Source organism: Dermacentor silvarum, chromosome 4, assembly GCF_013339745.2.
Source record: "Dermacentor silvarum isolate Dsil-2018 chromosome 4, BIME_Dsil_1.4, whole genome shotgun sequence".
NCBI classification, from domain to species: Eukaryota; Metazoa; Arthropoda; class Arachnida; order Ixodida; family Ixodidae; genus Dermacentor; species Dermacentor silvarum.
In genome coordinates, this window is record NC_051157.2 from 208,807,684 (window position 1) to 208,821,412 (window position 13,729).

A 13,729-nucleotide genomic window follows, 5' to 3' on the forward strand; every position below is an offset into this window, starting at 1 on the left:
CGGCACCAGTGGATTTTGAAGTGTGTAACGGTTAGTCATTGCACGTTTCATACCGGTTGGGGTAGTCTGAAGCACTGCGGTGTCTTCAGTATCTTCAGGAGGCAGTCGCCGGAGCCTGCGGCTGGTCCGATGGACGGGAGTATCGACTAACACAGGGCTGGTGCTTCCGCTCCCAGGAGGAGTCTGCGGCATAAGTGAGAAGTACCCAGCACCTCCACCACTTTGCCACGCGCCTTAAAAGGGGGCTAACGACGTTTATTTATGAGCAGCCGGGCTCTGGAGAAAACGGCGGCGAGAGCTAACTATCGAGCGGGGCGGTTAGCACGCGCACTTCTTTCTGCTTGCGCCTCTGCGCTTGACCTGTTCCCACTACTACAGGTGACAATATATATATATATATATATATATATATATATATATATATATATATATATATATATATATGTTTTGCTACAACTACGCGTTTTTTCTACCTGATTTAAGCTTCAAAGTTAGGGTGTCGTCGTGTTGAATTAACGTGAACAGTGATTCATTTATCGCACTGAATGAAAAAGCCTCTCCCTGCTCCTTCCTTCTGCCCATTACCGACACTGAGAACTTGGAGATTGCCATTAATCACACTTTTTGTTAACTAAGTTACATTTTTTGCAGCAGGAGCTTTTCTTGCTTTTTCCCTCTTTCTGCAACATACTGGGGATTGGGGACGTACTTTTCTCAAATAAAGATAAATGAACTCAGAGCATGGACCAATGATGCAACAGGCAGGCTCTGCGAAGCATCGCTGCGAAGCCGCTTGAGGAGTTGGGGCTTCAACTCAACTGTTTTCAAAACGAGATTGGTTGCACGCCTCTGAGGTCAAATAAAGCAGGCGTTTAATGAGAAAATGAGTATTAAAACTTAGATAACCCAGTACACATCCGGGTTTCGGATATTCTAAAATAGTGTTAAAGCCAATATTATCCTATATTTATAGAAGTCGTACTTGCGCACTCCTGCTACAATTTCTCGTACGTTGAGGAGAACCTGGCCCTGCAACGAAGTCGTGGATACTTGTAAAGCATGTGATTAATAAATAGCTGAAAATAAAGTGACTTTGGTTTCAAACGGCTGCTATTGTTGAATTTATCATTTACTTCGACAGCAATTAAAAGCTTGAAAATTGATATGTAGTGTCCTTACGTTGTTTCGTCGATTTCGACGATGGCGGCATACTTCGTTATCGCAAAGGGCGACATTGCAGTGGTTGAGGACGATGTCTTGGTTTTGTTACATTGTAAAGAGGAAGCTGTGCTTGAGAAGATGGCCGCCAGGCGAGCCTGCTGCTTGTCGTAGTAATTAGGTTCTGAGCCACCGGAATCGCTGAAGTCAGTTTCTTTGTCGTGTTGGAGCTTCAGAGAAACATTCATGACTAGAGGCCGGATTTTTAGGCACTAAATGTGGGATTTCGGCGCCTAAAAAAGGCACATAAAGCCTCATTTTAGGTACTATAGAGGCCGAAATAGGCGCCAGAAACCGATAGCAAGGAACGACCTGTTTTATGTATTGAATGCGTGTAGTCAATTTTCATGGCAAGAAAATTCGCGTAGCACTCACTTGTGAGATTCGAAAGGCAGCTGCCGTAATGTGCAAGCCATCGCTTCACAAGGCTTTGCTGGGCAGATGAGAGGCCACTTTTTATAACCAAAATTTGCATTGGAGTTTTTAAGGTAATTATGCATAAAATAAACTTGAAGTTTTGGAAAAACTGCTAAATTTGTAACATAGCACAGTTACATCGATCAGCGCCACGTCACAGACGCGAGAGAATTTCGCAAGAGGCGTTTCTACCTTTAATGCGATTTTAACTTCGATTAAGTCACATTTCCTGTGACCAAAAATTTTGGCGAGGACTAAAAGACAAAAACGATCCTTTGTTCAACTTGAGAATTCGCTAAATAAAGCTGTGAGCACGGTCCTCCTCTTTTACGCTTGATTGTGTGGGCGTTCGCTTTTGGAGAAATAGACATTGCGCAAAATAATGAAGGGCTTTACAAGACAGCCGTTGTCCCTGTCCATGCAGCGAAGCTCTTTCGAACTCGCTTTTGAAATCGGCGGGATATTATTTGCTACATTGATAAGCCCAAAGGACGCTATGTATAGTTTATAGCCTTTGTTCAAACAGCGACAATCCGCGCGTTAATTAGCCGTCTGCTGAAAATGCTACTATTTACAGCGATGATGATTAGCTGAAGCCCGTTCCTATGTTCGCTCGGCAACTCGGCACAGTAAGCCTCAACGACCACGTTCAGCCTGACGCACGCGTCGCCTTACTTTGAAACGTGAACGGCATAACGCTGCACTGGAATCCTTCAGCAGCAATCTGTGTGGGCAATGCGACAACTTAATCCATGGTTCGTGGAAGACCATGATTTTCAGCAGTAGCTGACAGTCACGTCATTACATGGCAGCTCTACTGACAGACACGCCGACCAGTTTTTACGCAAGCATCATTTTAGTGTCGCTTTATGTGGCGGAAGCCACATACAGGAACACTTCGTATATTTCACCCCGAGCGCTGTCTTGGGGGACGTGAAAAACTCGCGCTTACGCACGCAGACAGAAATGGAGAAACCAGGCTCTTTCTAAAAAAAAGTCAATCTTCTTGTCATTTCTTTGGTCTGTGTCGTCAAACACCAATCGCATGACAGTAGATATGTGCATAGCTTGCAGTAACACTAACAAATAATTAACTTGCGTCACCTGCATAGGATTGTACGAAGTTATCATTAATGGCAAACAAGAGGATCGTGCCGTCGGCGACAGGGGGGGATAGCAAAAGAGTTGTGCATACTCTGACGCAGTCAGATTGTCGGTTCATTGCGACAGAAAGAGTGCGTGCACTGCTCACAAGCCTGACATTTCGACGAACAGCGTGTAGCACAAGAAGAAAAACAAAACCAGATGAGGACGAGGAACAAAGGAGGTCGTCGGCTGTTGGTCTTTTTTCTTGCGTTACACTCTGTTCGTCTAAATGTCAGGCTTGTGAGCAGTGCACGCACTCTTTCTGTCGCAATGAACCGACAATCTGACTGTGTAAGAGTATGCACAACTTGCGTCACGCGCTGTTTGTCATAATGCAACATCGACTCACCTTACTGACATTGAGATCCGCCTCTTAACTAAAGCCTTTTTTCGTTTGTGTTTCTCTCCACTTAAATGGCACTGTACTCATAAACTCTATTATAAGCTAAATTTTACTCGGAATTAACTACGATTGCCCCATTGAAGCACTTATTAAAAGCAGGAATACCCCCAAGCCGATTTGAACATAATTGATCGCACTTTACAGAGAAATATTCAAACGAATGATGAAAGGAGAGTTTTGTGTAATGCTTCAAGCATTTTTTGCGAATGTTGCCGGAAATTTGTAACTTTCATAAAAAACAAGCGTGATGTAAGTATGTAACCATGCGTCCAAATCGGATGTTATGATTTTGTAACTGTATCTGTTAGATCGTCGAAAGAGAACAATTATGGTGTATTAGCTTACGGCTCATGCGAAGTTATAAGATTGTTTATTCGTATTCTGCTAAACTAGTACTCGTGCGTTAAAATATAAACCCTTTTCCCGGTGATCCTGAGGGCGCCGCCATGCTTGATCCCGTAGTGACGCGTCCATTGCTTGCATAAGCTGCCTCGTGGCCTCCGTGCTTATAATGTTTGGGAACGATGCCGATGCGGCTCAGCACACCTCTGTTTCGGCGGATATTGCAGACGATGACTGGTGGACGACACGAAGCAGTGGCGACAGCTTCAGAGGGCTTGTAAGCTCTATTGGAGCTGATTACGCCTTGTCCAAACGGTACTAGCTAGCAGCGTATGCGGTGCTTGTACAAGAAGGGGGCCAGAAGTATATTGCAACCTGTCCAAACTTTTCTCCTGTGAATTAAATCAGGTTCAGTGTGTTTTTCTCTTCGTTTTTTATTTGGCTAACAGTTTAAAGCATCGGCTTGTCATGTTTGTGACTCAGTAAAGTTCCTCAGTGCAGTTATTATCTGATTGTCTATATTCTGCCTAATCGCTCGCGGGTTTGCTCAGTTGCGATAGATTTGTGCTTGCTGCTTACAAGGCTTGGAACTTAGCTGTTCTGTGCTCTGTAATAGCTTTTTGCAAACACGTATTGTCGCTAGTTACTCGCTTACTCTGTGGATCATCACGAAATGTTAAACTTGGAACATTCGTGTGCTGTCACTGTAATCGCCATCACCCATGCTTCGGCGCATTTATTCAAGAGTCAACCCATCTACTTATTCTTGATACATTGGCGGTAGAGTGGGCGTAAGGTTGCGTGTGGGATGGGGTGTATATGTGTAGATAGAGTTCGAGAAACTTACTATGCCAAGAAGCGGCGCTACTGCCTTCGTTACTGTGTAACGAGCGATACTCACTATAGGCGCCATTCCGGGGTTGAAGCCATATCTTTGGAGGTTAGCGATACAACACCGGTGAATGAGTGAACCTTTTAACCTTGAGGAAAGCCGTGCATCGCGGAGGGTCGGCAAAACAGGCACTCCCTATGTCGCCGCCGTCCATGGACTTGGTCACACATATTGATTCCATTCCTTAATGTGCCAGTCACTATTTTTGCAGCCACCTACTGCACGTCTTCCCTCTATCGTTCCACATCTTAGAGCATGAATGGAGCCCAGTGCGTTAGCGAACCCCCAGTTGCATTTGCGACAGCCGATCGCACAGTAGCAAGGCAGAAGCGACAATGGTTTCGTATTCGGGAACTTTCACTGAGGCTGCTGAGGCAACGTGCGGGGGCGCCGCCGGAAGCGTCATCTCCTTCCTCTAGAGCAAACTGATACGCGAAGATGGTCTATGTTCTTAGAAACGGTCTATATGTTATAAATTCTGCCGCTTACTATGTCACAATTGGGGGCGAGCTCCACCACTGGAAAAGCTGGCGATACCGTCGGCGTGACGTGGTATGAGGGATCACGTGGACAGAGCGGCCGCGTCGTCTGCTTCGGAAGCGCCGAAGCGAGCTGAAAACTAAAGTTTAATACCACCTGCGCTACGGTTCTGATTAAATGGGGATGTTTTCCCGCTTCGGGCGTCTGCTTGACAACGCTTGAAAACACTACAATAGGTAGTGGCTGCCTTTGAAGCCATCCAACATGGTAGGCTATTGCTCGGTACCGCAGTGCCGGACGCGTACGCAACGGAGCCCGCTGTCAGCATTCACACGTACCCGAAGGCCAAGAAGCCGCGTGTAGCTTGGATTGCGAAACTTAGAACCGGCAAGCAGCCATCGGCTACAACACAGGTGTGTAGCAAGAACTTCCGCGAAGGAGATTTCTGCTACGGCGTTGGGGCTGCGATGTTCGTTGTGTAGCAGAAAGCGCGCACTGAGAAGCTCGCCCTCGCGCGCTGCCCGGTTAATGTCATGACAATTTGGTCTATGAACTTGTTCATGATAGCTACTGGCAAGTTCACCAGACTGGAATGGGAACGGTAAGAAGCACATTAAAAAAAGGCGTGGCATGTGCTCGTGTTTGTGTTATCGCCAAACAATGAATGTGCTGGATTAAAAAAAAAGGAGCGGGAAATTCTTCGCTAAGAAGGCCGATAAACGTACAGTGCGACGCAATTAGAGAAGTAACGATATTGAAACGTCCAAGAATTTAGAAGATCAGAAAAAAAAATGATTGAATCGTCGCGATGGCACAAGTCACCGTATAGCGTCGAAGTCCGTAGTTATAACGAAATTATTCTTGAACAGCTCTGATAGCATCCACGCAACAATGGTTGCTTGTGTACTGTCAAATGTTCGTAAGCTGCGGCCTAAAGCTCACGGCACGGAGGCAAAACGCGCTCGCAGCGAAAGCGAAACATTGTGCGCGGACATGCATGCAGACGCGGAGTCGGTCGCTGCGAACCCGTGCGATCGCTGCATTGAGGCTTCATTCTGTTATGTGGTTTTACAGACAGCACACTATAAGAACACATTTCACATAGTCTGCTCTCTGCGATTTCCTACCATTCACGCAACAAGCTGGTTCGGGGAACTCCATCGCGTCGACCGCGCGCGAAGGGCGTTCACTGTACGTATTCGGTAAAGAGATAGCGCCTGTAAACTATTCTGTGCTTTCTGTTTGCCCAAGGTTATTATTTTGACAGTAATAAACTTCCCTTGCTTCGAGAATAATTACAGAAATGGCCAGGAGGGCTTCCTCATGGTGTTTTTATTGAGTGCCGACAGGCAAATCTATGAGGAGTGCGCCGCTTTATCGCTCATACTATACGCAAGCGAGGCGCTTCCGACAGATGTCGACTCCGTAAGTCCTCGCCCCCAATTGAAAACGTCCAGATAATTGCGATGCCTTTATTGCCGAGTTGCACAGTTGTAAACTTCGTGCTGCATGTTGTCTGAAATTGTTTTCACCTCTTGGTAATTGATAAATTGATAGCTTAAACCAAATTTCGCTGCAAAGAATGAGTAGATTTTAAGGGCTTATTTTAAATGCGACAATCTTCATCGAAATTGGATTAGTAGACGGTGAGCAAAATTATTTTTTTCACTCCTATACGATCTGCATAGGTCACGCTTCCTCTTGAATAAAATTCACCGCGAAATTTCACCTTCAAGAAAAATTTCTGCGCCAACCGATAAATCATTTAGCTCGTTTATCCATTCTACGCCACATCAAGTATTTCGTGCACAGAAATTTAAGTGGCTTGCTTTTACTTATTTTGTGCTGACTAATCTGCGTGCGTGTTTTAACATGGCCGTAAACAAAAGTTATCTCCAGTTATGATATAGACATATATGCAGTCTTAAATACACCTAAATCAGTATAGCGGCGTATAGTCAAGTAAATCAGCCTGAGGAATGGATGTAAGGAGACTCTGAGTTGAAGTTGGCTTGGTGATGCACGAGCACGATATACCAGTTGCAAGGGATCACGCGTAACAGTCGAAAGCGATGCTCAGGAAATTCGTGCGCAGTAGCACAAACTACAGAAACAAGCTCAGTCAAAGCTAATTGCATGGTTCGGTGATGGACGACGCTAAGTATGGACAATGCCGGTAAGTGACGCTCTTTCTCGTCCCGTTCTATAATTCACATTGTTTCGCGTTACCATGACAAGTATCAATCGATTACCCAAGAAAAAAGTAGTGACGATGCTACATTGTAGGACGAATGGTAAATGTTCTTTAAATTCATACGTGTATCTTTTGCAAGATGAACTGATCAAATTGGGAAATAAAGAAATAATAAAACTTACCGTGGTAGCCAAGTGTAGTGACGCCCAGAGCGCGACCGCCATAAAAGAAACCAGCAGTCGAACCCAGGACCTGCTCTGCACCGCTGTTGACACTACGGTCATGGGACGAGGTGGTGCCTACGAGTGCAAGGAGTTTTATGAGTTACGTCATGGACGAATTGGTGACACTTTTCTCACAAATATTTCCTGGGTTAAGGGGCCACTAGTCAAGACAGCAAAGCATATTTTTTTTTTACAAAAAGCGCATCCGACATGATCGCGCAAGCAGCCAGGATGTGTGGAAAAATAGCGTACTTAAGTTTTTTACAGATAGCCTCACTACGACGTTCTACATACATTTGTTGGCCACGTGTATTCGAGTAAATGCGGCACGCGAATTTGACACGCAGGTTTGCCTGCTTAGCTACTCGAGAATTTGCAACAGCCGGAGTAGTCAATTAATAAGGAATCGAACATATGTTGGTCATTCCGCAGTAACGAGTGGTGGTTGGTAACTTAACCGTACTTTTTTGTGCATTTGTTGAGTTGTCTTCCGCGTGATCAGAGCATCATTATCGTCAGCCTATTTTATGTCCCCTGCTGGACGAGGACATCTCCCCGCCATCTACAGTTGCGCCTGCGTTGCTGAGCACCCTGGCGTCTAAACTTATGCAGCGGTCTTAAAGGATCCAAAAACAAATTCGGTGACGGCACTGTTCCTTTCAGGAAAGTGTGTTTCAAATAGCTGGACGAGTTATAATAAGATAATAAGGGGGCTTTCAGACTTTCCTTGGCTTGATCAATTTATGTGGATGATATTTGAAAAGCTGGCAACTATTGGGGATGAGGGGGGGGGGGGCATCACCGACTGCTTCACAAACAACAAATTGTTAAATGAATAAAGGACGATATCAGAAGTTGATGCGATAGGCTTCCCGGCAATTACGCACTTGTCACAAACTTTCTTATATATATCGATAAGCAAGTGCGTGACAATATATATATATATATATATATATATATATATATATATATACAGGAAAATCAGAAGCACAACTTCGCGGTTATCTTAGGTTTATTATTTTCCCAACAGTTTCGGTCGGTGGACCGACCTCCGACCGCCGACCACCGACCGAAACTGTTGGGAAAATAATAAACCTAAGATAACCGCGAAGTTGTGCTTCTGATTTTCCTAAATACGCTTGGCCCATTGAAAAATCCAGTTACTTATATATATATATATATATATATATATATATATATATATGATGAAGATCGCTACTAAACAGCGCGTTCTGCAGTTTCTATGAGTACACACAATTTCATCACGTCAATCCAGTAAGACAAAATAAGGCACTACAAAAGCATCAAAGCGTGCTAAGCGTAATTGCATAGACGCAATATAGTTTCGAATAAAGAGAGTCATTAAGTCTTTTAGAGCACATCGCTGTAAAGACGCCGCCACGGCCTAAGCTACTTTTTTACACTTCCTCCAGCAGTTGAGGCTCGTTGGCTTCTTGAGCCAGAGGGAATGGTCACGTTCTATGTTTTGAAAAAAAAAAATGATATTCTGTGAAAAAAAAGAAAAAGGAAAAGAAGTTCATATTGGTTGGATAGCTGCGTGTTCCGCCCTCAAGAGCGTCGTGCTTTTCCGTGCGCACTTTACGCTGTCCCAGTCGATGCCCACTGACCTTCGAGCGCTGCGCCAGAACGACCCGCAGCTAAGAATAACGAAAGCAGCGAGAGCCACGGTAGTCGCGACAAAATTTTATTACCGCGCACGAGTCGGGCATCGATCGTCCTGTCGCGCGAGGGGGACAAAAAAAGTGGCTTTTCTCGCGACCGTCGTCGACTGCACGTTTTTGTGCGGTGCGCGTATCGATGTCACGGGCGCTTCCTGTGTCACGAGGTATACGCCTGCGCAATTGCTATGCATCCATGGTTCGTTAAACTGATGAGAATAGATTGTGACTCCGGAAATGTACACTTTCACTTTTTGTATCGTATTCAGCGTTTAACTATTTCAAAATGCTTCAACCGTGTATGCGCACGTACAGAGATAACGAAGGCTGTGTCAATACACTGGCGAAGGACATGTCGGAAAAGCCAGCAAGATGAAAATTGGGGAGGTGACGTTCTTTATGATGATGATGCAGCAGCAGCATCAGCAGTAATAATAATAATAATAATAATAATAATAATAATAATAATAATAATAATAATAATAATAATAATAATAATAATAATAATAATAATAATAATAATAATAATAATAAATACATATTGTCTGGAATAAATGATTTCCAATCCTATGAGGTCCTGCACGGGGCAGAAACCCGACAGTCTAACGCTTTCCCACTCCTGTATTGCCTATATTGAATCACACTTCAGAGGAAACGAGATACGATAATATCTGAAAGCTAAGGACTTTGCTAAACTGCTGGAAATGGCAGTCATTTTGTAACAGGTTAAACACCGAAGTGCAATTACCTGTTAAACGTGAGCACATCAGTCTATATTACGGCAACAAAAGATGACAAAAACCGCGAATATTATCGCATACTATTTTGTAAGAAGCGGATGTTACAAACTTAACTACGCAGGGTCAAAAGTTATGTAACGTTCTGAAATAAATTTCTTTGAAGTAAAAATTTAGCCCAGAGAGAGAGAGAGAATAAACTTTATTGTACGAAGAGTGGTTGGTGTGTTTATTCTCGGGTGGAGCCCTCTTGTAGAGCCCCAATTTAGCCCAAGTACAAAAGTGAGCTAGCACAGGAAATAAATGTTTATTGTAGTACCTTCTATGTCAAAATATGCTCTTGTCCGAAGAACTACACATAAGGAAGGATAAACACTGCGACTGGCATTTTGACGGGAGAAAGTCCAAGTACTAGGGCAAAGCAATAGATAACAGCAGTGCGTCAGAATTTGGCACTTTCAATAGCATGAAGTAACTATAAACGTTTGTGGTGCATCCTGTAGGCAACAGTTTATAGCCCATTTCTTAAAATATCTATTCTAGATGTGCAAAGGTTGTTATTATCTAGAAAACAAGAAATTCCATACATGTTAAGAAACCGAAATCATTTCTTTATCTGAAACATGGTGGATTAACTTTATTGCAATAAAGACAACTTTGTGATAAAACATACTAAAAATGTGCTCCAAGATATTTGATCCAAATACTTGGTCTAATTTTGTGCCCGTGCTTACGTACATAAAATATAAACAGGAGTAGTGACAGGAGGGGACCTAGTGGTAAGACTGTGCTAAGATATGGCAAATAACTCTTGATGTTGCCCATCGATGCAAGAAAGTCGAACGAACTAGGCGATAATTTAACAAAGGTGTGAACACGACCTCGTAATTTCATTTCATTTGATCTTATTTTCTTAAAGACCCCGTAGTATGGGTATTACACAAGGGGTGGACATGTAACATATACAAACAATTGTTACAACAGAATAAAGTCGCTAAAATCTTGAACAAATTGTGACGATCAGGTGATGGCAGCGACTTGAGGAAGGGCATTCTAGTCTTTAGATGCTCGGTAGAGAAACTATGCATGGAACATGGCTCTAAATAAACAGTGTTTGTGTATCCAAGAGCAGTGGTCAGGTACCCTGATTTCAACAAAACGTTTGATGTGAAAGACACAAGATCTGTCCCAAAATGTGCCCTGCAATATGTGGCAGTTCATTTTAGTTTCGGCACGCAGCGCTTGAAGGAGGTTTTTCCGAGAACACATTGTCGTGTCCATAACACTCGGCGGAACCCATCTCCCGACGATGGACATGAAGCGTTTGGCATTTTACGGACCCATTCGCGCACCGTACAGTGACCCGTTTCGGCGTGAAAGAGGTTCGTTGAAGAGCGGCAAGTACGCCCCATACTCAGTGACCCAAGCTGGCCCGATGGTTGGCTTCGAACCCCGTTACCTCAGCCTAGCAGCCCGATGCGGTAACCGTTCGACCACCGACTACCCAGTGACCCATGTAAGTGGGAAGACGGTTAGATACAAACATACAATTATACATGGATCGATAGATATATAGCCCCAGGAAATAGCGTGAAGTACCCTGAGACTGCTAACTCATTTGAATATCCACACGCCGCGATGGCTCAGTGGCTACTGATGAGCACCAGGTGGCCGGTTCGACTCCCGACCACGGTGGCCTCATTAAAATGGAGGCTGGACCCGAAAACCCTCGTGTGCCGTACTCTGGGTGCACGTCGATAAACCTGAGTTCATCAAAATTATTTCGGAACCGTCCATCGCGGTGTCCTTCATAAGCAGTTCCTGGACGTTAAATCCCAAAATTCTGGTTAAGCAAATCAAAACTCCTACAGCTCATCATCCCTTCAGTTTACACGTTTGAACTGTGTTGTGCACTTTTATTATAAAGGAATAAATGTCGAAAACTACAAATGCCAGCAAAAGTTTGTATTAGAAAATATCATTAGGGCGTCGCGCTTTTCTTTTTTTCACTTGTATTCGTGAGTGATTGTAATTTTTATAGTATATACCACACTGAAAGACGCTGCGTGTTTGAGAAACGAGCAAGCGTCAATGAAAGTATGCAAATTGTGTTGTAGTGCCAAGTACGAGACCGCGAATTCGATTCCCGTTGACGGCAGTGGTATTCCAATTGCGATGGAATGCATAAATCCTTGAAGTTTTGGTGCAGTTTAAATAGATTACTCCAGGGGGTAAGAATTATTCTAGAGTCAACTACGAGTGTTCCTCCTAAATTAAGGTTAGCAGAATAACCTCTCTGTGCATTCATGCGTTGAGCAGTCTATGCACCACTCACATCTTTTTATTCCTTCCTCCTTCTCGGTGTACATTAACCAGCAGGACGCTTTTCTGGTCGGCATTTTTAGTTTATTCTCTTCCTATTCTCTCCCTTTCTCTGACAGTAGCACGCACAATTTATTAAAGGTGCGCCAACTATTGCTAAATTAGACTCTGGAGAATCATAAAATATCAATATGAGAAATTATTGCAGAGAGCACATTGATTGATTCATGGTGTCAGCGCCAAACCGACATTGGGTCTATGAGATACACTATAGTACAGAGATCTATAGTACAGATTACCTCTGACCGCCTGGGGTTCTTTATGTGCACCTAAATGTGAGTACACGAGAGTTAAATTTTTGCATTTAGCCTCCATCAAAATGCGGCCACCGCGGATAGGAATCGAACTCGTGGCCTTGTGCTTAGTAGCAGAATGCTATAGCCGCTGACCTTACCTGGCAAACACAGATTAACAGTTTAATATCACCAGGGAACAAAAGACTTGGCTTCGTGAGGCGCCATTTGCGTCATGCTCCGCAAAATCTAAAGATTGTGGCATATAAATCAGGCCTAAAGCATATCTGACACCCGTATAAGAATTATCTTGCTGAAGCGCTCGACCGAGTCCTTTCAAAATCGTACTACCCGATAGATTCATACAATTTTTTTGTAAAAAAAAAGCACGCTCAGACACACAGAAAAAGCAAGAAAAAAAAAAGAAGAAAAGAAAGCAGCATTCCGGGCAAGTTGGTAATCCATTACTCAAGTATTATTGCGCAACAAAAAGACACGGACGGCAGAGAAGAACACACACACCGATGCGCTTGGTGTGTGTGTTTTTCTCTCCCGCCCGTGTATTTTTGTTGCGCAATAATACTTGAGTAAAAGAAAAGAAAAAGTATGGCATTTTTTTTAACATGCCTTATCGTTTATTTCTTTCCCACTATTTCTTTAGATTCACTAATATTTTCTCTTGATTGCGTATTTTCTTTACTAAGTTTCACAGAAAGAAAACTGTTGAGCAGTTTATTCCCACACTTACTCTTCTCATGACTGTAGCGTTCATGGAATACGAACGAGTTCAATGCTGGTATATGGTTGCAACCAGTACAAATAAGCCCGCTACATAGAACACGTGAGATGTGACAAGACAGCCGGCGACAAGGCACCGCCCAACGCGACACATCCAACTGTACCGGTACTTATAGCCACGCTCTGATTGCAGCTGCATCTTATTCAGGCACTCAGACCAATTCGTCGCGCTTACGAGATCTATCTGCCTATACTAGCGTGGCGCGGTTGAAGCTGCACACAAATGTTAATTGAGGATAGCAAAGAGAGCAACAATTTTCATTTAGCTCACACTATTGATGTCAAGTTTTTTCACTTTACCATACAGCAACGAACTCCGTTAAAATGAAGAAAATATTTTTCTTCTACCATACAAACAAAGCATTTTTTAGATCAATGAATATATGTTGTATCATAGCAAAAATATTTTGTGCAGTAACAATGAAAATTTCCCTTTTTTTATATTTTACTGTACATGACGTAAGTGTATGATCCCTAAAAGGATTGACAGTCGCTTTTGCGCCGTCGTGCTATAGCCAGCCTTTTTCAAAAGTTTTTTTAGCATGCTCAAGCGTGTGAAATATTCGTATACTCAATCGTGCTGC

General features: G+C 43.5%; 1 protein-coding gene across 4 annotated transcripts in view; it reads right to left on the reverse strand.

The window, feature by feature from the left end:
• The window catches only part of LOC119449210 (adenylate cyclase type 3), a 233,067-nt gene that overhangs the window by 107,765 nt on the left and 111,573 nt on the right, over positions 1-13,729 (reverse strand). For 3 of the 4 annotated variants that reach the window (XM_049666344.1, XM_049666341.1, XM_049666342.1), the window contains exon 8: positions 7,275-7,391. The exons of the other annotated variant lie outside the window; for it this stretch is intronic. In XM_049666344.1, coding sequence (XP_049522301.1) covers positions 7,275-7,391 — 117 coding nt within the window. The remainder of the gene's footprint in view (positions 1-7,274; positions 7,392-13,729) is intronic. 4 annotated transcript variants of the gene reach the window in all.